Raw genomic sequence first — 27,495 nt, 5'->3', positions numbered from 1 at the left:
TAGCTTTTTGATGCGAAGATGATGTTCTTAATGTGCTGATCCTGAAAGATCAGTGGATAGGAGAGTAGAGTTTCATTGACTTTCCTCACTGTCCCTTGGCTAGTGCTTCCACTTTGTTCGGTTTGTTTACTCCAATGTAAAGGTTGTGAGGATGTATAAGAACACTGGTCTTTGATTAACCATGAACTATGGATGGTTGTGGAGGCACAGCTTTATTTGTATTATCACATACTAGGGGATAAAGAAAATTACTAGTTTTTTTACTTAAAATATGACCTTTGAATCCATTTTTTAAAAGTTAATTTGAAAAACAAATTTAAGTTAAAATATGGTATCATTTTCAACTGTTAAATTGGCAAGGAAAAAATTTGATAAAACATGTTAGGAGTATAGAGTGACACAACCTCATGCAGTTAAAAATGCCTATGTTCTGTGACCCAGCAATCTCACAGCTAGGCATTTATTCTGCAGGTGTATTTGCACAGGCAAATGCACATGTGTACATTTCCGTAGAAGCAAAAGAATGGTATTAACCTCAATATCTATTAGAATAAAACTGGTTTAGTACACCTCAACTTTTAATTTTTTTTAAGATGAAAGTGTCTCAGTGAACCTTTTGAAAGGGAATTTGAGTGTCCAGGGATTACCCATAGGAGGGAAACCTATTTTCCATTCTGTATATCTTTGTGCTATTTGAATTAAAACACACACACACACACACACACACACACACACGTAACTTTAAAAATCAACAAAATAGCCCTCGTATTGAAGAAATTTAAGCCATGTTTTTGACGCATATGTATTTTTCCCCCTACCTTTAAAGCATGTTCATGTGACATAAACTTATGTCTCTGGGGCCCTCAGACCCACAGTTTTTAGGAGTAGGCAACAAATTCTCAGTAGCCTCTCAGCTCTGTATTTACCTTGTGCTTCTCAGACTCTTCTGAGCATAAACTGCCTGATGTCCTAATCATTCAGAGCTGTGATTCTCAACCTGGGGTACCACCAGAATCTCCTCGAAGCTTTTAAAAAAATCAAGATGCCTAAATCAGCTGCAGACCTATTTAATCTAAATCCATGCATGTGGCTTAGGCGTGTACATCCTAATGTTCATACCTGTTTAAGAACCACTGTCTAGAGAGCAGTTCTTGGTAGGGTTCCTCTTCCACTAAGTCACCAGCTGTTACCTCCTCCCTGCTCCAGCCTCCCAGGAGTTGATGTGGCATCAGAGTAGAATGGGTGGACCCTCTGCTCTACCGCCAAAGAAAAGGGAATGGCATTTTGAATAACCACATGGCTCTAGCTGTTGTATTAGAATAAAAATGATAATGAGGGCTTCCCTGGTGGCGCAGTGGTTGAGAATCTGCCTGCCAATGCAGGGAACACGGGTTCGAGCCCGGGTCTGGGAAGATCCCACATGCCACGGAGCAACTGGGCCCGTGAGCCACAATTACTGAGCCTGCGCGTCTGGAGCTTGTGCTCCGCAACAAGAGAGGCCGCGATGGTGAGAGGCCCGCGCATCGCGATGAAGAGTGGCCCCCGCTTGCCGCAACTAGAGAAAAGCCCTCGCACAGAAACGAAGACTCAACACAGTCATAAATAAATAAATAAATAAAAAGAACGTGAATTTCTAAAAAAAAAAAAATGATAATGATAGTGATAATAACAAATCAGGCTTCCAGAGAAGAATCAACATTTTTCCTCCTATAAAGAACGTCGAAAGTAAATAGGGGATATCAAAAGCTGATTCTTTGAAAACATCAATAAAATTCAGAAATTTCTAGGTAGGCCAATGAAAAAATAAAGGGAAAACACAAATTACCAGTAACAGGAATGGGAGCGAGGATATCACTGAAGACATAAAAAGAATAATAAGGGAATATTATGGGCAATTTTATGCCAATAAATTGGGCAGCTTAGATGAAATGGGAAAATTCCTTGAATGCCCAGATCACCACAGCTGACACATACATACAAAATAGAAACTCTGAATAGCTCTATATCTACTGAAGAAATTGAGTTCAAAATTTAAAACTGTGGTACAAAGAAAACTCTAGGCTCAGACAACACACAGCTTTAATGGTGAAGTCTCAAACATTTAACAAATACAACTGTTAGATAAATTCTTTCAGAAAGAAGGAGGTAACACAATTGTATTTTCTATAGTAGCAATGAACATTCAGAAATTGAATACCATTTACAATGGCATCAAACAATATGAAATATATAGGGATGAATTTAGCAAAATATGTACCCTGAAAACTGTAACCGTTTCTGAAAGAAAGTAAAGAAGACCTAAGTAAATGGAGAAATGTACATTTCATGGGTTGGAAGACTCAATAATGTTACCAAGTCAACACTCCCCAAACTGATCTATACAGTCAATACAGTCACAATAAAGATCCCAGCAGGCTTTGTTCTAGAAATTGACAAACTGATTAAAAAATTGATATGGTAATACAAAGGATCTAGAATAGCTAAAACAAATTTTGAAAAGGAAGACCAAAGTTGAAGGACTAATTCAGTGGGAAGAAGAAAATCTCAGCTAATTGTCCTGGAATAACTGGATATGCATCTGGAAAAAAAATGAATCTTGACCCTTACCTCACTCCGTACATAAAAATTAACTAAAATTGCATCATGAACTTAGTTTATAAACTAAAACCAGGAAACTAAAAGAAAATAAAGGATAAAGCCTTTGCAACTTTGTAATATGCAAAGATTTCTTAGATTGGACATAAAAAGTAGAAAAATAAGTAAATGGGACCTCGTAAAAATTAAAAACTGATGTTTCTCAAAAGAACTTATTAGGAAAATGAAGAGACAAGCCACAGAATGAGAGAAAATATTCACAGTACATATATATATATTTTTAAATAAATTTATTTATTTTTGGCTGTGTTGGGTCTTTGTTGCTGCGTGTGGGCTTCCTCTAGTTGCAGCGAGCGGGGGCTACTCTTCTTTGCGGTGCAGGCTTCTTACTGCAGTGGCTTCTCTCATTGTGGAGCATGGGCTCTAGGCGCGCAGGGTTCAGTAGTTGCAGCACGCGGGCTCAGTAGTTGTGGCTCACGGGCTCTAGAGCACAGACTCAGTAGTTGCGGCACACGGGCTTAGTTGCTCCGCGGCATGTGGGATCTTCCCAGACCAGGGATCGAACCCGTGTCCCCTGCATTGGCAGGCGGATTCTCAACCACTGGGCCACCAGAGAAGTCCCATAGTACATATATTTTATATGTTATGTATATATGTATACACAGGACTTGTAGCTAGAACATATATATATATGAAGGTCTTGCAACTCAGTAAGACAAACAATCCAATTTAAAAAATAGGTGTTACAGGTTGTGTTCATTAGGAAGCAGGCACTGAGATAAAGTTTTATAATTATGTGGGTATGTATATTTATCCAAACTTTAAAAGGGTATATATTATTATTGTAAATTGCACCTCAGTAAAGTGTTTTGTTTTGTTTTTTTTAAAGTAAGATTTAAGAAGAAGAAAAACAAATGAGGGTTTATGTTCATGTGGGGTATTGGTTGTTCTTTTAACTTTCTTTTTTTGTAATGTTTTTATCCGATTTTGATATCAGAATTATGCTGGCCTCATAAAATGAGCAGAGAAATATTTCTTCCTTTGTTTTTTTGAAATTGATCATTTAAGATTGGTATCAAAAAAAAAAAGATTGGTATCGTAATCTTCTTAATCTTTGAAAGAATTCACCAGCAAAGCTGGGGTTCGTTGTGTGGAGGTTTTAAGTTATGAATCATTTTCTTTAATGGATTTAAAGTTATTCAGATTTTCTATTTCTTCTTGTGTTAGTTTTGTTGGTTTAGTCTATCAGTGAAGTCCATTTTACTAAGTTGTCTAATTTATTGGCATAAAGCTGTTCATAATATTTCCCATCATTTTAATGTCTTCAAGATTTGTAGTGGTATCCCCTGCTTACTTCCTGGTATTGCTAATTAGCATTTTTCTTTTTCTTAATTATTCAAACTAGAGCTTTCTAATAATAAAATTAACCGTCTACCTCCCTTATGACTGACCCTGCATTTCCACTCCTAGGTATTTACTCAAAAGAGATGAAAACACCTATCCACAAAAATACTTACACGAGTGTTCAGAACAGTTTTATTCATTTTAGCTCTAAACTGAAGAAGACTTAAATGTTGATCAACTATAGAGAAAATAAATAAAATTTTGTATATTTTACCATAAAATACTACTCAGTAATAAAAAGAAATGAATTGCTGATATATGCGACAGTATGAATGAATATGATAATACGGTGAGTAAAAGAAACCCTAGGGCTTCCCTGGTGGCGCAGTGGTTGAGAATCTGCCTGCCAATGCAGGGGACACGGGTTCGAGCCCTGGCCTGGGAAGATCCCACATGCCACGGAGCAGCTGGGCCCGTGAGCCACGGCTGCTGAGCCTGCGCATCTGGAGCCTGTGCCCCGCGACGGGAGGGGCCGCGATAGAGAAAGGCCCGCGCACCGCGATGAAGAGCGGTCCCCGCACCGCGATGAAGAGTGGCCCCCGCTTGCCGCAACTGGAGAAAGCCCTCGCAGGAACCGAAGACCCAACACAGCCAAAAATAAAATAAATAAATAAATAAATAAGAAAATCCTTTAAAAAAAAAAAAAAAAAAAAAAAAGAAACCCTATACAAAAGAACTCAGTGTCTGCTTCCATTCATATGAAGTTTTAGAACAGGCCAATCCAAACTGTGGAGGTAGAAATCAAGAATAGTGGTTGCTTGGGAAGGAGAGTGGGAAGGGGTTGACTGGGAAGGGGCAGGAGAGAACTTTCTGGGGTTATGGAGTGCTCTATATCTTGATAGCAATATGGGTTACATGAGTGAAGGGGTGTTTTCAGAACTCTCTGAACTGTATCATTGTATATAAAATATATCTAAACTTAGTTGTACAATGTTGCGAATATACTTTACATTGAACCTTACACTTAAAAATAGCTAAAATGGTACATTTTATGTTATGTGTATCTTACAATTTAAAAAAATGTAAGTGGGTGGATGTGATATGAAGGTTCTAAATGGACATTTAAAGTGTTTATTTTTCCTCATATAATGTGCTGTTTTATTATTATTTCTTTATTTACCATTTATATACTAAAATAAGAATGTAATTTAGAAAATAATGAGAAAGAACCATGTATGAGAAATAATGTTACATTTATATATTCAACAAATATTTATCAAATAGCTACAGTGTGTATAGTTCTTCATTTTGTGTGTTAAGATAAAGCAAACAAGGATCTCCTTCAAAGAGCTCATAGTGTACTAAGCTTTGACTTAAAATATGCAAAAAAAAATTTGATTTCACAAAAATAAAGAGCCTTCTTCAACCTACTGTATACCCTTTAGTAGTTTTCTGTAGACTCTTGAAGTTCTAGGGAATCGAGCTTAAAAATCCTTGCCCTGGGGTAAAGCCTGTCACTCTGGTGTTTCTCTTCCTGGCCTTGCTGTAGTTTGCATTGACAGGGGAGGGGTTTATGTTTTGTGCCCTCCCTACATAGCCTGCAGTGATGCTAAAGGACCAGAGAGCAGACTTTCACTGATAATGTACCTGTAAGTGCTGGGTTGGTGCCTGGCCTAAAGCATTAGTGGATCTAGAACCTCCACCACAAAGAGTTTTAGGGCAGAGTCCAAAAAGCAAGGTCAGAGCTCTTGACATTCAGGTAGTAATTACCATCCTCCTTTCCTACTTCTTAGGACTACTGTAATTGAAAGGGTCAGAGGTACTCTGAATGTGAAGAAAACAAAAGCAGAAAAGTCAGGGGCATAGAAATTCTACCCACCAGTGGGTTTAATGTGCCCACCGGGCAATTGGAAATTAAGTGTGATAATGGAATCACACTACTATTATTGGTTCTGTGAGGACAAGCACTTGGAGTACCAGTTGTATTCTGTTGGCATACTTGGGTGCTGAGTAAATATTTGTAACTTGTTGAATAGTGCCTAGCATCTCACTGCCATGTAAATCTCTGTGAAGGCAGGACATTGTTGGAGGGAATGGTGGTGGTGATGGTAATCTTATTGAGAAAGTGACTACCATGTGACTTTTCTAGCTTGTTAATATCCATCTACCTATGCCTCATCTTTTCATTCTACTTCCCTGTTTGTATCTCGTTACAATCAATTCAGTTGCCTGTGTCTCTGAGCAGTTAATTCAGGTTTCTCTTGGCGGAACTGGCAATGAGAATATCTGTGTTCACATCACGCCTAGGTGGAGTTGTATGTAGGCACCATCTAGATGAAAATGGATGTCTTGGGACAACTGAGCAAGCCGCTGTATGATTCCAACTAATATATGACATTCTGGAAAGAGCAAAACTATGGATACAGTATAAAAAAGATCAGCGGTTAACAGGGATTAGAGGGGGGAGGGAGAGATGAATAGGCAGAGCACAAGGATTTTTGGGGGGCAGTAAAATACTCTGTATGATACTACAATGGTAGGTACATGTCATCATAAATTTGTCCAAACCCATAGAATGTACAACACAAAGAGAGAACCCTAATGTAATCTTTGGGTGGACTTTGGGTGATAATGATGTGTCAGTGTAGGGTCATCAGTTGTAACAAATGTCTGAGTCTGGTGGGGGAATGTTGTTAATGAGGGAGGCTGTGCACCTGTCGGGACAGGGGGTATGTGGGAAATTTCTGTACCTTCCTCTCAATTTTCCTGTGAACTTAAAATTGCTCTTAAAAAAGAAGTCTAAGAAAAAAAGAAACTATTAAAGATTTGTGATACTTGAATATGAATTGATTTTAAAATTCCATTTTTCAAAATCTAGGGTAGGGTTTATATTATATTGCTAATATTATGACATACTTGCTGAAGAGAATAGTTTGTAAATCCTAAGCTGACTTCCTATAACCATGTGTTGAATTTCCAGCGGTGTTGAATCAGACTTTGATCCCTCTTAAGAAGATAAATGCAATATCTGCAGTTTCTAATGGTAGGGGTGTAGGAGAGACTTTCAGATGAAATCTTCAAAGCCAAGTCTCTGCCCAGATAAGAAATTAAAGACCCTGGAGAAGGCAGTTATTTCATTGTCCTACCTCCTTCCCCCTCCGCCCAACTTGTAGGCCTCATTTATTTACCGCTCCCCCCCCCCAAAAAAAAGAACAAATGAGATGCTATTGTTAAATGCAGTGTGCAGGGTTAGATTTGTTTCCTTCCAACAGAATCACTTTCCTTAATCAGCACTCTTATAAATGGCACACCTGCCTAATTAGAACAAGTTCTAGACGACAGGATACAGTGTGAGCATTTCCGTTAGCTCCACACATTTGATGAACTATTGTGACTGATGTTCTTAGAAAGTCTTCCCTTCTCTCCTCTTCTTATTCCTCTGTGGCTAAGCTTTTTATAATTTTATACTGCTGAATCAGCCTTCGATTGTGGGAATTTATCCGTATGTGGTCATTGATATTGGTTTTGTTTCTAAGTGATTCCTTAAATGAAAAAAGAAGTGATGTATTTATGCTTATGTGTAGGGATGCTTTTAAATATTTTTATTAGATTTAATTTACTTGTTATCACTCTTAAAATACAGAAAACTCCCTTGACTGTGACAGGGAGGTAAAATACAGCAGTCACGTTCAAGATCTCCATACATTAGCAATAATAAATCCTTTTGCCCTGAGTAATAACAGAAACTCAATTTAGAGCCAGTGGGGATGACGTAGTGCTCCCTCACAGAACCAATCACCCACAGAGAAGTATAATGAGCAGGGGAGGTGATACAATAAAACCTGTATGGCCAGAGGAAAATTATGGTAAAATTGTTGCCTATGAAAAGTCTTGTAATAAGTATATCTCCAGTTATCTTCCAGAAGAAATTATTTAGGCATTTATTCAGGTCAAGATTCATGACAGAAGTACAAGAATAGCCTTTAGAATAAAGCAAAAGGGTACATGAGTGTAGAGAAAATGGCAGTGGACATGCTGTGAACAGAGTTCTGTTGTGCCTGAAGGATCTGAAGTAGCCCCGGTGCTGCTGTGAGGGCGTGCTGCTCACCAAACCTTGCAGAGGGATGGCTGCACTGACCCCTGTTGCAGCACATGCTGACGGGGACAAGATAATGCTCTTAAAATACAAAATGGTTTAGATTATCACAGGAATATACTCTACTTTTAGAGTTAGTATATTTCCCAAGACCACAGCTTAAGCAGATTGCTGTAAAGGAAAATCCTGAGTGGGCATGATCCATATCCTAATTAGGAGTGGGCTTGATCTGTTCAGACATCTATCAGTTGAATAAGTGGGTTAAGTGGCAAGAAATGAAGTCTAGCTCTTTATTAGATAAGTGTCAAGTATAGTGCTGAGGTGGCTAAAAAAAAAAGTTAGTATGTTACCTAAAACAACATGAACAGTTTCAACCTGTGTTGTCCCAGTGCTATCTGTTGTACAGTCTGTGGAAAACAATTCATTACCAATAATAAAACACCAAAGTTTGTAAAATATTTTTTAAATAGATTGAACAGATGGATGCTTTTTTATAATTTTGTTACTCTCACTGCAGTGTATTCATCTTTCTTGATTTCTTTTTTTTCTTTTATTGTGTTATTTCTTGAGAGGCAAAGGGGGGTGGTGGTCACAGTTAGGTACTGGCAGCTGGGCGTGGCCCCAAAGCTATCTTGCATACAACCTATAGTGGCTATTAGTGAGTGAGCCCCAATAGTTAATACTTGTGGGAGTGGTGAGGTAATTTCCCTCCCAGCTGATTTTAAAATTTTGGTTCTATCTTGTCAGATTAGACCCATGGAAGTACAATTATGTCCAAACATAAGTGCCATACATTATAAATGGTCAGAGTAGGAAAAAAGCATTCAGATTAGACAGTGATGGAACCTACCTTGCCATCAATGGTTGCTTCATATTGTAGTCGTTAAAAATATACATTAAAATAAAGAACCGTAGTCAGTATTTTGGGACCTGTTGAACCGGAGGAACCAGTTCCAAACCTGAAAGCAGTCTGTTCATTTGTTCATTCATTTATTCCATGAATGTACTTTGAGACTGGAGCTACAGCAACTAATCTCTGCTCTCGTAATGTTTTTAGTAAGCGAAACAAAATAGATGAATGATACATCATATGTCAGATAGTGCTGAGTGCTATGCAGAAAAATAAAGCAAGGCATGGAGGATCCAGAGGTGCGGGTGGAGTGCAGTGTTAGAGGGAGTGGTCAGGAATAGCCTTTCTGATAGGTGATAACGTGAATCCAGCTCCAAAGGAAATGAGGGAGCAGCTGTGGGAAGCGAAACAGCTAAGAGCTTAGAGTCAGCAGGCTGGGCTCCCTCTGTCTTAATAGCTTTGTGACCGTAGGGAGGCATTTAACTTACCTGTGGCACGGAGACAGAAAGAGCCACCGAGCCTATTTCACAGGGTTTGTGTTCGGCACAAGTGAGACACTTGAGAAAAGCATTTTGGTAAAGGAAAAGTAGTACCTCGACTTCAAATTTCAGTGTGAAACGATAAGAGGGTATAAATTAAAGAGATAAATACAGCAGAGTCTTAAAACAGCCCTTGCATACAGCTTGTTGTGAGGTTATTGAATTGAGTTGTCTGAACTAAAGTGTAGAGAACATTCTCCAAAGATGAACTGTTTGATACTGGGGTGTACAGGATTTATATTCATCTTTGTTTGCTTTTGTGGTATTATTAGTTTAAGATTTTATATTTGTTTGTGCTTTTCTTCCTCTGACATCTTTTTCTTTTCTTTTCCTTTGAAGCTTTCCTTTTATTAAATTAGTTACAGGCCTCTTGACTCTCAGTTGAGCATTTTCTACGCTGTTCCTGTACTCCCTGATTAATTCATTAAAAACAAAAACCAAAAAAATCCTCTAAGATGAATACTTTTCATGGGGGCTCACAACATCCATCTTTTATAGAGTAATTCTAAACTCCAGAACAAATTACTTGCACTGATGTTTATTAAGGACTTGAAGTTGTTTGTTTGCTCTGTTTGTTTTTATGGCCAGAGTGAATTTTGCAATAATTGTTAACAATGTTTGAATAGAAACTTATAGTTTACAAAGTGCTTCACACACTCACTTACATGGGAACTTTAGCAACCCTGGAGCAAGACAAGGTGGACGCTATTGTGCCCTTTCACAAAAGAGGGAACCCAAGGCTCAGAGAACAGAATTTAAATTCAGGTCTTTCCATGATACAAGTGTGAATATATGAATGAAAAATGCTGAATTGTTTCCAACACTTGGAATTACTAAAATGGTATGTTTTATAAGGAGATGCAGGAAATTTTGTAGATGACACCAGGAGAAGAATCCTTAAGGGATTATGGAAAGAGAGGGCTGTGTCCCTGATCATTGTGAGTGGAGACCATGGAGGCAAAACCCCTTTTGGTGTCTTTGTCAGGAAGAGGATGTGAGCCTGGATGCCCATGGCTCTGATCTGTGCATGAACTAACTCCCTCCCTCCCTCCATCCCTCCCTCCATTCCTTTTTTTTTCCAGTTTCTTAGACTAACAAGACTAACAAGCATCTTATTTTCCTTCAGGGCAGAAATAAAAGTAACCATATGCAAATATAAAACTTATCAAAGATGTGTTGTCTTGGACTTAAGAATGTTTCTTCAGAAAAGGCTGTCTTATTTTGATATCAAGCGTCCTGAAGACTCTTAAAATAGTCTTTTAAAGTATAATAGAAGCAATGAAAAATTAGAGCTGAGTTGGGAAGGGCCTTAGAAATTATCCAGCCATGGAACCATTAAACTATTTGATCTGGAAAGGACCTTTGAAAAGGTCCCAGATCCCAACTCGCGGGAGGCTCCTTCGTCCACCGCAGCATCCTCGCCATCCTGATAGGGTCCGTGCAGTATCTCCATGGCTTCTGATTACAAAGACTGTGTGAGTTCACTTATATGAGGTGCCTAGATTACTCAAACTCATGGACACAGAAAGCAGAAGGGTGGTTGCCTGGGGCTTGGGGGAATGGGAAGTTAGTATTTAATGGGGACAGAGTGTCAGTTTGGGAAGATGAAAAAGTTCTGGAGATCAATGGTGGTTGTACAACATTGTGAACATACTTAACACCACTGAACTGTGTACTTAAAAATGATTAAGATGGTGAATTTTATGTTTTTTATATATATATATATATATATGTGTGTATGTATATATGTGTGTGTGTATGTGTGTATATGTATGTGTGTATATATATATACACATACATACATATACACACATACACACACACATACATACACACACACATTTTACCACAGTGTAAAAAATAAAGAAGCAAGAAAAAAATTCATTTCGTTTCTGGACAGCTCTGTTGGAAAGTTGGAGTCTAAGATGACTCACTGGGGCATGGAGGCATGGAGAACAAATTAACCCCTCCCCCTGGATGAAGGCACCCAGCTTATCCCCTCCCAACAGTCTCTTCCCAGCCAACCAGCCCCAAGTTGCTTCAATAGGTCATTTTGTTTTGTCTTACAGTTTATTTGAATCATAATCAAGATAAGGACTGTATGTTGTAATTGGCTAATAAGCCTTTTAAATCTCTCTTAATCTATTGGTTCTTCTTCCATATCTGTTTCTGTCTCCCTCACTCATTCTGTCACCCTTTTAATTTACTTGTTGAAGAAACTGGGTCATTTGTCCTCAAGAGTTTTGGTACTTGTGTCCCTCTGCTGTGTAGATTGGCATGTTCCTCTGTCCTCTGTATTTCCTGTGAAGCAGTAATTGGATTGAGATACTTTACTTTAGAAATGTTGTAATCCAACTATATAATAACTCATTCTGTATCTTTTTTTTGAAAGTGCCCCCCAGCTTTTTGCTTGGAAAATTGTAAACATTGAAACAAATCATTAGACAATTGAACGAATAATGTCATGAACATCCAAGTACCTTTATATAGATTCACCAGCCGTTAACATTTGCCACATTTGCTTTCTCTCTTCCTCTCTGCACACACATACACTAGTAATACACATAGGTTTTCCCCCCTGCATCATTTGAGCTCAAGTTATAGACATCATGACACTTTACTCCAAAATATTTCAGCACATAACTCCTAAGACAATTCTTATATAATCACAGTCTAGTTTATGTGTTGTCTGCTGTTTAGTGCATGTTACCCTAATTATCCAAATAGTGTTCTTTACAGCCGTGAGTTATTATTTATTTTTTTAAATTTATTTTTAAATTTTTTTATTTATGGCTGAGTTGGGTCTTTGTTGCTGCGCATGGGCTTTCTTTAGTTGCGAGTGGGGGCTACTCTTCGTTGCGGTGCGCGGGCTTCTCATTGCGGTGGCTTCTCTTGTTGCGGAGCACAGGCTCTAGGCGCGCGGGCTTCAGTAGTTGTGGCTCACGGGCTTTTGAGCGCAGGCTCAGTAGTTGTGGCGCACGGGCTTAGTTGCTCCGCGGCATGTGGGATCTTCCTGGACCAGGGATTGAACCCGTGTCCCCTGCATTGGCAGGCGGATTCTTAACCACTGCACTACCAGGGAAGCCCCATGAGTTATTTTTTAAAAATTCAAAATCCAAGCAGAGATTGCAAATTGTATTTAGTTTTCCCACCACTTTAATCACCTAAATTGGTTCTGCCCTTTTTTGCGTCTTACATGACATCAACATTTTTTGAAGAGTCCAGGCCAGCATGTCCCTAAATTTGGATTTGCCTGATTGTCTCCTTAGGATTAGATTGAGGCTAAATGTTTCCAGTAAGAACACTGCATAGGCAGTGCTGAGTCCTTCAGCGCCACGCTCGGGAGGCATCTCATGTCAGTTTGTCCCATAATGGCTGATAGGTTCGATTGCTCAGTTAAGGGGTTGTCTACCAGACTTTTCCATTGTAAAGGTACCATTTCCCCATTGTAATTAATAAATAATCTATAGCATGTTAAAGGTTGCTTTTTTAATAGTTTAAAAAACGTATGCCATTGGTCATGGGAGAAATTGGATGGCAGAGATTATGAGCACATTAGAGTTATTACTGCTGATGGAAAATAATTTTTTTTTTAATAAATTTATTCATTCATTTATTTATTTTTGGCTGTGTTGTGTCCTCGTTTCTGTGCAAGGGCTTTCACCAGTTGCGGCGAGCGGGGGCCACTCTTCATCGCGGTGCACGGGCCTCTCACTGTCGCGGCCTCTCTTGTTGCGGAGCACAGGCTCCAGACGCGCAGGCTCAGCAGTTGTGGCTCACGGGCCCAGCCGCTCCGCGGCATGTGGGATCCTCCCGGACCGGGACACGAACCCGTGTCCCCTGCATTGGCAGGCGGACTCCCAACCACTGCGCCACCAGGGAAGCCCGAAAATAATTTTTAAACACTGTTTTTTCTTGAGAGAGGAGAGATAAGGAGGGGAGGTAGTAAAGGTGAGAAATGGGCTTTACCGAAGACAGACTTGTGTTTGAATCCCAGCTCCACACTTGAACCTCTGCAACTTTAGAAAAGTTACCTCACTTCTCGGAGCCTCAATTTCTTTCCTGTGATGGGCATAATAATATACATTCCTGGCAGGGTTGTTAAGATGATTAAATGAGCTAGTGTATGAGTGGCCTCTAGCCTAGCAGCTGCCCCAGGACCATCACATGGGAGGTGAGGAAGAAATGCTTCCCGAGCAGTTTGCAGAGTTTAAACCTGTCCGTGAGTGTTCGTTCTCAAGATCAGATTGAAATATTCAGGCATGTTGATAAGAAAATGTGATCAACAGGTTAGGTGGTGGTATGAAATTTCAAAGAAAGGAATTCAGAACTGGGAGATGTTTGGTTCCATTTTCAGACCTCTTAAATATGATTTGTCTGTAGTGGATTTATGTAGAATTGAGTTGCCATTGATTCAGACCTCTTTCTGACTGCAGTCCATTTTAATCTATTACCAGGGATTATTTTTTGAAACAGTTTATGTGTAGTCTGATCGAGAATAGTGAATCATAATAATTCTGTGACCCATTTACGTGCATTACTGTAAAAGTTTCATTTCATACAAGTGACAGCTTTTTAAAGTTAATTAGACTCGGCTATACTGAGGTTAGCAAAAAGTGCTTTGAGTTATCAATAATTCAGCAGGGCAGACATTTCTGTATAATGTAGTGGTTTTATAGAGTATTGTGAGACAGTTATCCCTAAAAGAAATGGTTGTGAGCATACATCAGCATGGTGGGGCTCACTTGAGTGTGGCGTGAAGTGATATCATCTATGCTTTCTATTATTGAGCAGAGTGTGGGACATCGGTCTTTCTGGCCATGAACTACTAGCAACCTTTGTCCTTTGTGTTACCTTTAGTTAAAAACGAAAAATGAGCATGAATGCTGGCTGATGGCCATGTCTTTCTTACAGCTAAAAATTCATCTGGGAAAGAAAAATGGGATTGCAGATTTGGATTTGTTTCATTGCATGAATGATATGTGACATTTTGTAAATTATTTATCAGTGCAAGGATGGCAGCAATGGCTTGAGCATTGTTATATCAAATGAAAGCAGGAATCCCATTAGTAAAAGGCCTGGGTTTTAGCTAGAATCTATCAGGGGAATGTTGTCACTTGAAAACCAGATTGTTCTTTTAATTGCTATTTAAAAGAACAAAAGTGTTCCCAAGGTGCTGCAGTTGAGCAGTTGCGAGTAATAACTATGGATCCATAATTATGCAGTGCTGATTATCTGGCATTTAAAAAATGGTGGCTGGAGTCAGTGACCAGTTTGTTGTAGCTTGTCTTTTTTGGTTTTTCTAATACAGTGTTTTATACTCTGCTTTTTAACTGGGGCTACAAAAACGCATTTGCATAGTTACCTCAGAAAGTGAAACCTGTGCATATTAAAAGAACAAATTAAACTGAAAATTAAGGCAAGATAATGAACACTTATATTGTAAGATGAAATTAACAGTCATATCGAACAGTTTTGCAAATGCTTGGTCATAAGATGAATTCTGGTTTTTGATGACATGTCACATTGAACCAAGATGTTTGTTGGAATCATTATTACCATTTGAAATATTATTTTAGAGATAAGTGTTTTTAAACTAGCATATGTTTCTTTCATTTATATTCAAATATATTTTTATATAGTTAGCAAATACATTTTGAGTGCCTGCTGTGCATCAGGCAATGTATCAGGCGTTTGGAATAGAGTGGCTGAACAAATGAGGTTTATTTTACGCTGATGTATATTTAGAAAGTTAGGCCTAGCAAAATCTTGTTTTTTAATTTACATTAAAAAAATTTGTGATTATACTAAGCTTTCTTGCCCTAAATTTTTGATTCATGAGATTCAAATATAAATACATTATAGTTACATTCAGATGGCTAGCAGACAACATGTGTGAAGCTTGGAATATGAAATAAAATTTTAGTTTTCATACAGTTTGGCTGTTCAAAATAATGTGACCAGATCTGTAGACACAGTCAACTCTTCATTTGGATGGGAATACTAGTGTTGCTGGTAGTCATAAATAACAATGGAGGCACTAAAATGTATGCAGATTTATACATTGTTAGAAGCAATTTCCGTAGTGAGAGTTAAAGGGGTGCTAGGGGGTTAGACAAATGTTTTGTTCTTTCTTTTATTGAAAGTGGGAATGTCAGAGATTGAGAGTTTGTCTCCTTTGTGTGGCATGGTGTGGTTTACTTTTGAAGACCTTGGTGCCAGAAAGGCCTTGTTAATTGTCTTTTGATCATCTCAAGTGATCCTACAGAATTTTAAAGTTCTCGCTTAGTTCTAATGCTGTTATTATGTCACCTTTTAACATACCAGTATTTTATGTCAAATATTTAATTGATGCATAATAGTAAACTGTACTAAAACATTTGATAAAGTTTAATTAAACAATCTGGTCTGACTAGAAGATACTCATAGACTGTAATACTGAATAGGTGAATCAGTTTATAGTAGGCATATAGATTACGGGAACAATTGAGACTTCAAATGAATTCTTAATGTTCATTTCAGGAAGGTAGTGTAATATATAAAGGTTTTAGATTTCATTGGCTTAATGAAAATTACTTCTGAGTCTTATACATTACACATAAATGCATTATTCTGGCAATACTTTAGTGTCAAATAATTTGAGGGGTTTTTTATTAGCAGAAAATGTTGATATGAATACCTTATTTCAGCAGTTTTTCTTTGGTAAAGAAATATGTAAGAAGCTTTTGATTTTAATGTTTTGTTTTAAATTTTGAAATGGAGAACTAACAGTTTTTTCATTTTAATTTTTTTCGTAGCCCCGTGCCGATCCCATTCCAATATGCAGCTTCTGTCTGGGGACAAAAGAATCAAATCGTGAAAAGAAACCAGAAGAACTCCTCTCTTGTGCAGATTGTGGCAGTAGTGGTAAGTTGGCATTTTGTGTATGTGTGTACAGTGACTCCCCATTATAGCTACATGCGATTTCTCTCTATCGAAAAAAAATCTGTTATTTAAAGTAATATTTGATAATAGAGTAAGCTTTAAATTTAAAAAGTAAATGCAGGTGGGGGGGGAAGTGTGAGTATATTAACACTGACATAAACCATATGTCATAAAATAAATAAATTTTTTTTAAAAAGCTTAAAAAATTATTTATTTATTTATTTATTTATTTTTGGCTGCGTTGGGTCTCCGTTGCTGTACGCAGGCTTTCTCTAGTTGCGGCGAGCAGGGGCTACTCTTGTTTGTGGTGCGCGAGCTTCTCATTGCAGTGGCTTCTCTTGTTGTGGAACACGGGCTCTAGGCACACGGGCTCAGTAGTTGTGGCTTGAGGGCTCTAGCGTGCAGGCTCAGTAGTTGTGGCGCACGGGCTTAGTTGCTCCACGGCATGTGGGATCTTCCCGGACCAGGGCTTGAACCCATGTGCCCTGAATTGGCAGGCGGATTCTTAACCACTGCACCACCAGGGAAGCCCATGTATTCATATTTTAAATTAAGCTTTGATTTCATACCAGCATTGATAATTCAACGTGGACTATTCTACGTTGCAGGTAAATTCAAGGTAGAGAATTCTAAACTTTCATGCTGAATGCACCTAGAATCCCTAGTTTTCTATAACCTGAAGTCTCAATTTAAGACGTTTCAGTTGGAATACATAGTGTTTCAGGTCCTGACACCTACTGGTGAAATATAATATTACAGCCCAGCTCTGTGTGACAGCTGGAAAGGGAGGGACAGTATTCTGGAAACCACATTGATAGAATCAAGAAGTCATCAGGCATGAAAGAAATTCAAATTGCCCAGTATAAGAAAGGAAAAGGGTGGTCTATGCAGAAGGTGATGTTGCAATCAAGGAATTGCTGGGTAGGGACACTGGGCCATTGGCAAATTGCAATACCCAAAGTGCTTTCAAGGTTGCTGTCACCTCTTTTTCTCAGCATAGGATTTTAAGACCGCACCTCCACTTTTATAATGGAAATTAAAACTCAGATTGTGCTTACACTAAAAGAATTTGTCTTACCAGCCAATCTTCCTTCCTGTTAAGCAGGTGATAAGTTGCCCAGGTGAGATATATATGGTTATATGTATGTATGTATACACACACACACACACATACACGTGTGTGTATGTGTGTGTGTGTGTGTATACATATATATCTCTCAACAGAGTGAGTAGCAGTTACTGGGTTTTTAAAAATTAATCTCTGTGTTAATCTTCAAATTTTCTTCTCCCAGCCTGCTGAAACTTTTCTCCGCAAAATGTTATTTTTAAACTAATTACCAGGTATTTCTCTGGTTACAGTTAATTCTTTAAAAACACCAACAAATCTGCAAAACACGACAGCATACTCTCATTTAGGAAGTCAGTATAGTATAGTGGTGAAGAGCAACCTAGAGAGGCAGCCACAACTCCTCTCCCTTGAATGAGTTACTTAACCATTCTGAGCCTCGGTTTCCTTATTAGAAAACTAGAGATCATGGTGGCACCTACCTCTTGGGTTGTATGGAAGTTAAAGGAGAGAACACAAGTAAATAGCCTAACATAGGGTCTACAACAACTCTGGTAAGTGTGTTATAAATGTCAGCAGTTGTGGGATTTTTGTTGTTGTTGTTGTTGTTTGGCATGTTTGATATTTTTCTTGATTGCTGCAAGTAATTTAAAATCTGATCATTTATGACAGCTGCTTGATGGTTGGATAGAGGAAATGTTTCACACTGACGAATGGCACTGTTGTGTAATGATTCTTCCTCCTCCTGTGAAGGTTTAACTTGATAGGCCCTAAATGGTTCTGCAGCTCTCAGAACCTAAGAGGAGAGAGCCTTGGAAATAAGACATTTCAAACTCTGCTTGAGAAATGCTTTCTGACAGTCTTTTTGATGGGCTTTACAGATTCATTAAAACTCTTTCACCTGCCCATGGTATCATAGCTAGTGACAAAAGGGCATGGAAACATTATCTGTATGTTTAGGTTAATAAATTTCAATCCTGCAATCTCCTTGTTTTATCCTGGTGAGGTAGTGCCTCACTCATCAGTTCTGACTCTGTAGCTATCTTTTGGGTTTTCCCACGAGGCTCATTCTGAATGAATTATTGTTTTGTGTAACTGCCTGATAAATTTAGTGGTGTTCTCTTGTCTAGGGTTTACCCTTTGTGGTTTTTAAGGTGGTACTTTAAAAACACCCTTAACTGTTTCATTTCTTGAGTATCTATTTGTCTGGGCGCCTAGACAGATTAAAGACATACTTAAATCTGGAAAGAAAAGTTCCCTTCATATATTTCCTTTCCTTTCCTCTGGTGATACACTTACTTGAGTTGATAAGAGATCATTATCTCCTAGATCATAACTTCAAGGCCTCTTTCACAGGGTATATAAAGGCTTGTAATTCTAAACAGGTAGATCTTAGATTTTCTGATGTAACCAATCTCCCTTCGTCTTTCCCAGATGGAAGACTTGCCAAAGGAGAGGTTTGATTTCCTTTATACTTGGAGGTCGCTGAAATATTTTTCCCCCTGAAGTTTCTTACTTTTCCAGGGTGTACAGGTGTGGTGTTGTGTTTTCTCTTTTCAAAAATGATCTCGTTTTCTCTTTTAACACATTATTGACTGGGGGATTTTTGCAGAAACTAACGCCTGTGGCCTTAATACGTCTCCGGCCAAGAATGTGTTAACAAATGGAGAAGAATGGATTGCGGTTGCTATCTAGGAGGCTTCTATCCAGAGTCATTTTGTGAGCCTCCTCCCTTCAGGTAGAATGAGCTAGAGGCTTTGGAGTCGAGATATGGGTCATGGCAGAAATTCAAGCCCTGGGGTCATCATGTCCCTTTGTTTAGGATAGAGGACGGCTCAGAGTGCTTCTCTGGACTCCACAATATGATCTGGCTCTAGTGTTAAGGTTCACTTAATCTTCCCTTGAGTGTACTGTGCCAGTCTGAGTTTAGCTACTTTAGTCTCCCCCCCACCGCCCCTGCCCACCCCCACCCCCAACCCCGCAACCAAAAAAAATTTTTTTTCCTAACTCAGGGAGATGCACTGTAGACATTTACTTCATCTGGTAGATGAGTGGATTTTGCAATTTGCTAGTCTTTAAATAGAAGGATCAAAATAAAATATGGTTCTTCTTAGAGAGCTTGGAGGGATTTTGTAGTTATAATGCTCTGTTGTGACACGTTGGTGATTATAGGGGAAAAAGAATAAAATAGGCTGGACACTGCTGGCTCAGCAGTGTCCTCCAGTAATGGTGAGAGCCCCATTGTCATGGTCCAGTTCAGTTTCAGAAGTGGGAATTACAGAGTGGCTGGTAGCCCTGGTTGGCCTCATGGAAATGGCCACTGTCTCACACTCTAGAGAGTCCACTGGTTCTGGGATTGCATTGAGACTGTTTGTAATGATCAAAGGAATCCCTAATGTAAGATGTTTCTGTGAAAAAAATACCCATAGCAGTATAAAACCCAAAAAAGGAAATATAGATGGCAGCCCATAAGGAGGATCACTCTTAAATGTGTTTCCCATATGTGCCTGTAGGTTTTTAGTCACCTCTATCTGAAGTACCATTTGTATGATATCACATTTAGACTCTGCTTAGATTTCATAGACCTGGGTAATAAGTGTTTCCTTCTGCTTACATCATAAAGTAAAGCCAATTAGAAATTTCTGTGTTTTTAAAGATGGTTCAGTGCTGCAAATGGGCAGTATATTCTTTAACTATGTTTTTCCTGCTAAAAGTTCGTTTGAAAAAAATAATTCAAGTTTGCAGGTAGTAAAAATGTGAAGTGAGGTACATAGTACAAGGAGACCCAAATGTGGTGTTCCAGTCCTCTTTGCTTGCTGGCTATGGAACTGTAGCTTTAGACATCTGTGAAATTCAGAGGATGACGTCTGCACCCCACATCTACAGGGCTGTTGTGAGGATCCAGTGAGATAATGCTATGAAGATTATCAGTAACTATAAAACATTACCCAAAGATGAAAGATTATACGAAGCACTGAAATAAATGTGGGACTCATTACATAGTCTTCAGGTCTATGGAAATGTTAGGACTAGGAAGTGATTTTACTTGACTTTCATGGATCAGCCTACTTTGAAATTAACACTGTTATATTCTCTTTGCCTCATTAAGACCAAATTATCTTTAATTAGCTTCACGTAAGTATTAGATATTATACCAAATGAAATTTTGTGTCTGCTGCTCAGATTGCTGGGTGGTTAAATCTTACTTACAGATGAGTTGTGTGCATGTGTGTTTTCAAATTAGCAAATCTAAGATAAGTGCACAGTTCAAAATTACAGCATCATTCTAAGTGGAAGCTCATTGACACTGGAGACAGCAAGGCTGCTGTGATGCAGCTGGGAGAGCAGGAAGATCACCTTTGTACAGTAAAGGGAGCCAGAGCCACAGGGTCCAATGTCAGCCCACCCTCAGGAGACCTGAAGTCTCTCCTGGGTTCGTCTTTATTTGTGTGTTAACCCTGAACAAAACTTGCCTGCCTTCTGTTCCCAGAGTGAGCTTGTTGGTGCAATATACGGGTATATCGGTGTGTGTATAGTGTGTGTGTGTGTGTGTGTGTGTGTGTGTGTGTGTGTGTATTTTTAATCACTAGTTTCTTAAGGTTACTGTGAGAAAATGCCCCAGGGATTTTGTTGGTTAGTCATCCAGTTTCACACTGAGTAGACACAGAAATAATTAGGTTTGGAAGGAGACCCTTGACTAGAAAGAAACCTCAGGATGGACTCCAAAGAGGAATAGACAGGGATGGAGGAAGAAGGGTTGGGGAACCCCACTCTCCACAAGCCCAAAGCTGGATTGACCATCCAAGCAGAGTAACAGGAAGCAGAAGCCTTGTGCTGGCCTGTTACTTTGCTAAACTTATGCTGGTATGATTAACAGTGACCTCCATGTAGCAAAATCTAAAGGTGCCTTCTAAGTTTTGGTCACAATCTAATGGACATCTTTCAGTCCACACCAGATATTCCTCTCAGCCATACTTGACTTGTTGAGAATATTTTTCCTTGAAATGTTCTCATCCTTTGGCTTCCGTGATTTCATATTCTCTGTGTTTTCTCTCTACCACTTCTTTCAGATCTTTTGTGAGCGTCCTGGCCTCTCTTCATCCCCTCATAGTTTCTTCAGGATTCTGTCCTTGGCCCTTTGTTTCCTCACTGTGCTTCATAACTTCTCCTGAGTTCCAGACCGTTAGATACAAATGCCTCCAGAACTTCTCCACTTGACACCCCGTAGGCTCCTCAGAGATAATATCCAAAACAGCTGATGAACCTTACACTGCTCCCTCCCCCCCAAAAAAAACAACCACCACAATAGAAACGACAGAAATCTTAGCAAACAGACAACATCCTGCTTCTCCTCAGGGATTTCCCGTTTCAGCAAATGGCATCCCACCAGCTACTCATTCAGTTCTACAAGCCCTCCTCTGTCCTATTCTCTCATAGCAAGAAATCCCCAAAAATGCATGGGCTGTACGTCCTAATATGTATCCTACATCCTCAGTATATCCGTAACCCGCACCAGACCTGCTCAGGGCTGCTATTATAATAACCTAACTTTAATCTTTACCCTCTTTCCCCTCATCCATTTTCCATATACTTAAGCCTAAGTTACTTTTTAAAATTGTAAATCTAATCACAGAATTTTTTAGTGTCCACCAGTTAACCTTAGGAAAAATCCAAGCCCAAAACACTCTTCTGGATTGGGCTCCTGTTGACCCCTTTGCACATCACCATCCCCTTCACACTAGTTATATCAAACCTCTTTCCTCTTCTTGAATGTCACCGTGTTCTCCTCTCCCTCTGCACATGCCGTCTTCTCCCACCCTGCTCCCCTTCTGGCCCCATCTGTTCCCACTTACCCTTTGGGTCTCTTCTTTAGGAAGACCTGCCTCTAACTTCCTGCTAGATTCACCCATATCTCCAAGCCACCCCATCCTAATTCTTGTCTAATGGTTGTCTTTCTTGGTGGACTGTGTGATCTGAAATGTCTGTCTTTTTCCTCATTGTGTCTCAGATGGACAGATGGTTGGTCAGATAGCCAATCCGAGGGACCGAGTGTCTTGAGTCTTTCATAGTTTTCCGTTGCTGCTATAACACATTGCCACAAAATTGTTGACAGAATTCAGTTCCTTGCGTATGCAGGACCAAGATCCCCATTTTCTTGCTGTCAGGTGAATGGCATTCCCTGCTTCTGATGGACACCCATATCCCTTGGCTTGTGTGTGGCTTCCCCCACACTGGGTGGAGTCCTTCTCCTAGTTTGAACCTCTCCTCCTCCTTTCATCTCATCTTACTAACCCAGCTGGAAGATTTTCTGCTTTTAAGTACTCATGATTAGATGGGCCTACCCAGATAATTCAGGATAGTCTCCCCATCTCAAGGCCTGTACCCTTAGTCATGTCTGCAAAGCCCCTTTTGCCATGTCAGGTACTATATTTGCAAGTTATAGGGGTATAGATATCTTTGGGGGGCATTATTCTGTCTACTACAGAGCCCATGTTTTTTTTCTCCCATAGTACTTACTCCAAAAATCATTTCTAATGGTTTGTGGTCTCACTGGTACTTGTTTAATTTTAAACAGTACTCCTCTGGTTTTGCTAGATAAAACTGTTATAAGCTACCAGTGCTTAATATGTGCTGGTAATAGGAATGAATGAGTGAATGAATATATATATTATGTTCTCAAATCAGATAAATTGCAAACCACAAAAATAAAACAAACTCCAGAAAGGTAAACCGCCCTGAATTGTGTCATCAGAGAGAACCCAAATTTTAGGGGGAATTGTTGAATTTATGGAATGGCTAAATGGGAGGTAAGGACTTGCATTATCAATAGTATTGTTGTCCTTTATCTAATTATTATAGATTGTGTAGTAGTATGTCAAGGTTTAGTTACAGTCTTTTGTGTTACTTTAAAGTTGGCCGTGAGAAAGTAAAGTGGAAATGTTTCTTCATCCCTCAGCATCCTTTACAGAATCATAGAAATTTAGAGCTGGAAGGGATCTATGGCCAATTCTCTTGAGCTAAATAAAGGTAAGATTGCTGCCTAAAGAAAAGATAGGCTGAAGATTTTAGAATTTGATAGGGTAGCTTAAGTGGTAGTAGTTGAGATATAATATTACTTTGAGAGAAAGCAATAAGAGGAAGCATATTCCTTGCTCTTGATTAAAAGTGGCTGAAATCCATTAACTTTCAAAATGTACAATTAATTATTAAAAAGTATTTTTCATAGGATATCTGTGAGAATAAATAGTAAGCTGTATAATATGATGTGAATTACCTTAGTTGCTGGATATTGAGCTATAAAGTACAAAAGCAGATTTTAATGTAGAGAAAAATTTAGTGCATGAAATTGAGGTCATATGTGCTAGTGATGTATGACTTACAGGAAGTAATAAAAAGGGAGAAAAAAAGAGAAGTAAATGGTATACTTTTAAGCTGATGGGACCCATTTTAAGGGTGGAATTTAAATTGCTGTTCTTTAAAACTTGAGTTTTTACCCCCCTCACTACCTAAGTGGGGAAAAAAAAACCTGATCAAAGTAGAACTTCCCCTCCCCCTTCAGAGTGTACTTCTTAAAGTCGAAAAGCAAGCTGTCTTTGCTGTTCCTGAGCAGACAGAGGTGATTGATAACCATTTTTATATATTTAAACTCTTCCCCCCCACATTCATTTGAATGAGAGAAGCCCTTGTAAAAGAAAAGTGTCATAGGTTAAATGCATCTGCCTGGGTGTCTCTCCTGCCTGAGGTCATAATCCTATGACAACATTTTATTTGCTCAACATCTTAAATACAGATGTTTAGATTTTTTTTTAAATTCAGGAATAGTGTGCTTTTATTAACAGTATTGATGATTGATTTTGAATGTTTTTACTTCAAAAAGCCAAGTCTCCTGGTGGGTGGAATTTCATGAAGCACCTGTTAAGCTTTAGGGAGGAGGACCTTTTTGGCAGCAACCCAAAATACATATTTAAACAATGAGCCTGCCAAAGTCAGGAAATTATAAAACAGTTTTGAAATTGCAGGATCTGCTTTTTTTTTTTTTTTTTTTTTTTTTTATTACCCCTCAGGTTTCTTTTGCAGCTTGGTTATAAGTTCTTTCACATGGGATTTACTAACGTTCTTACTGTTTTAAGACCAGATTTAGAAAAATAAAATCAAACTTGGAGATCTTAGGTTTATGTGATAAAAGACCATCAGATTTTAAACTGAACTGCCTTCCAAAGAGTCTAGGCTCACACTCCCCAAAACCTTTTGGAGCAATCTATTATTCAGCGTAGCCTGGCCGGCTTCCTTGAATGGCGTTGCCCCTTGGGGTCTCCAGTTTTCCTCTGTGAGGTGAGAGTTGCTAGATGAAAAGTGTGTCCAAAACAGTGCAGAAAAGCTGAACACTCAGAAAAATGGGGGAACGCTTGCTAAGGGTATGTTTCTTGGCATATTCCATTTAGCCTGGATCTTGCAACTTCCAAATTCACTGTTTCTATTCCTACTTACAGATTTTAAATTCAGCGTCCCAGGGGCAAGATGGCAATAGTTTCTTCTTTGTGTATCCCAGCAATGAGACATTCTTTGTATCCTATTGGATTTTTTTTTCTTTTTTCCATTTGTTTGTTGTATTATGTTAAGCAGCCACAGATTTTTAGTTAGTTAACTGTTGTTTTAAGATTTCATTATACTCAGAGAGCAGGAATTGTTTGAACTTCGGCACTCTTCTCGCAGGCTGGCAAGCCAGGAAACTTCGGAGTAGATGGTGATCGATGAAGAGGGTGAGGTCAAGAGATTTAACAGAAGGCACAGGCCTGAGAACATGATCTTGAGCATACGTTATCTTCAAGTTCTCCAAGATTTGTGATTAGAATTGGTGTAAATTTCCCAAATTTCTCTTAGGGAAAACATTTGTACAGTCACTCTCTCACATATGGGGGTGGGGCAGGGGAGACAGAAAGGAAAGTGTAATTTGGATTCTTTGATATATATATATTTTTTTTCTGATACAGTTTTTTGTTTGTTTTTTGACCTCACTATGTGGCTTGCGGGGGATCTTAGTTCCCCAACCAGGGATCGAACCCATGCCCCCTGCAGTGGAAGCTCGGAGTTCTAACCATTAGACTGCCAGGGAATTCCCTCTTTGATCTTTTTGCACTTTCAAGTTCCTAAGGTTCTTTGGCTGGCATCATCACCATCTATTAAATATTAGGGAACGGGAGTTTAAAAAATTGAAGGCACCAGTCCCATAAAGCAATTTGCTTTTTATTCTTACAGGACATCCATCCTGTTTGAAATTTTGTCCTGAATTAACAACAAACGTAAAGGCCTTAAGGTGGCAGTGCATCGAATGCAAGACATGCAGTGCATGTAGAATCCAAGGCAAAAATGCAGTAAGTATTGCTCTCAGTAGTCTGTCTCCAGGTAAATTGTTAGTTTTCAGTGTTAAGGTTTTTCATTTTTGTAGGTTGTTGCTATTTTTAAATGTTTAAATACATTTCAACAGGGATCGTGGTGCTCCTTCCTTATATTTTATTTTTGTTAATTGGACAACATAAGAATTTGTGGCCTTTTACAGTTGACTTCAGTCTCAATTAGTCTCTAATATGTTATATTGCAGGATAATATGCTTTTCTGTGACTCCTGCGATAGAGGATTCCATATGGAGTGCTGTGATCCCCCACTTTCCAGAATGCCAAAAGGTGAACTTTTAAACCATATTAAAAAATGTGTTTTATTATGTCACATTAGCCTTGTCCTAATGTCTGACAGCTCAGAAGTATACAGGTTCCTTAAGCGTTTTTTTCATCCCTCCTACCTTCCCTATACTTGTGGGTTTGGCACAGGTTGTGAGCAGAGAAGTGTAAAAGCATTTAGTTTGGGGGTAATGTATATAATAAATACTCTAATTCAGACACAGGACTAAAAAGACCATTCCTCTCCTGAAACCACTCCCTTATTAGAATAAGTTTAGATTAGGTAGGTCAAAAGTTTAGAGTACTCTCCATGTTATTCAGTACAGTGTTCAGAGGTAAGAAATTACCTATTTTCGATGATGGTGATAATGATGACTCCAGAAAAGTCCTATGACAGGAGCCATCACCATTTTCTTGGCCATTAGTTGATAATTTTGAACATGAGGATCTGAACTATCTTACATGGGTATATCCATATAGAATATGGATTTTCTTTTCTATTTATCAGGTAGTCAGCCAAGCTCAGCCTTCTTTTTCTCATATGATAATATATTAAACATTAAAAATAACTTTGGGGCTTCCCTGGTGGCGCAGTGGTTGAGAGTCTGCCTGCTAATGCAGGGGACACGGGTTCGAGCCCTGGTCTGGGAAGATCCCACATGCCGCGGAGCGGCTGGGCCCGTGAGCCACAGCTGCTGAGCCTGCGCGTCTGGAGCCTGTGCCCCGCAGCGGGAGGGGCCGCGATAGTGAAAGGCCCGCGCACCGCGATGAAGAGCGGTCCCCGCACCGCGATGAAGAGTGGCCCCCACTTGCCGCAACTAGAGAAAGCCCTCGCACGAACCGAAGACCCAGCACAGCCAAAAATAAATAAATAAATAAATAAATAAATAAATAATAAATAAAATTAAAAAAAAAAAAAAGAAACTAAAGGAAATTATATAAAAAAAAAATAACTTTGAGTTCTTATTACAAAATTTATACATTTTCATTGTGAAAGATTTAGAAAATATAGATTGACAAAAAGGGATTAAAAAAAAATCAGAAATTCCTTCCCTGCCCCCACCCACCCCTTTAAAAAGAAATGGAACATTCTGTACATGTTTATGGTTTTTCCCTCTTAACAATAGCTTCTCACATTCCCACATCATTAAATGTTCTCCTAAACATACTTTTTAATAAGTGTGTAGAACTCCATAGTACATAGAGCAGGGGTTACAAACCTGGTGACTGTGGGCCACAGAAATGTTTTGTTGATTATCTATCTGTCTATCTATCTATCTATCCATCTATCTATCTATATCTCTCTATATTTTTTTTTTTTATAGCTACTTTATTTATTTCTTTATTTTTGGCTGTGTTGGGTCTTCGGTTCGTGCGAGGGCTTTCTCTAGTTACGGCAAGTGGGG

At 38.9% G+C, this 27,495-nt stretch overlaps 1 protein-coding gene across 1 annotated transcript in view; it reads left to right on the top strand.

Moving 5' to 3' along the window:
* KAT6B (lysine acetyltransferase 6B) overlaps positions 1–27,495 on the top strand; it is a 184,531-nt gene that overhangs the window by 100,761 nt on the left and 56,275 nt on the right. Inside the window, 3 exon segments of the mRNA XM_057531181.1 lie at positions 16,222–16,330; positions 25,671–25,786; positions 26,014–26,095. Of these exon segments, the coding sequence (XP_057387164.1) occupies positions 16,222–16,330; positions 25,671–25,786; positions 26,014–26,095 (307 nt within the window).

Source organism: Balaenoptera acutorostrata, chromosome 16 (genome assembly GCF_949987535.1).
Source record: "Balaenoptera acutorostrata chromosome 16, mBalAcu1.1, whole genome shotgun sequence".
NCBI classification, from domain to species: domain Eukaryota; kingdom Metazoa; phylum Chordata; class Mammalia; order Artiodactyla; family Balaenopteridae; genus Balaenoptera; species Balaenoptera acutorostrata.
Note: the sequence above shows the minus strand (reverse complement) of the source record. Positions and strands in the feature narration are given on the sequence as shown.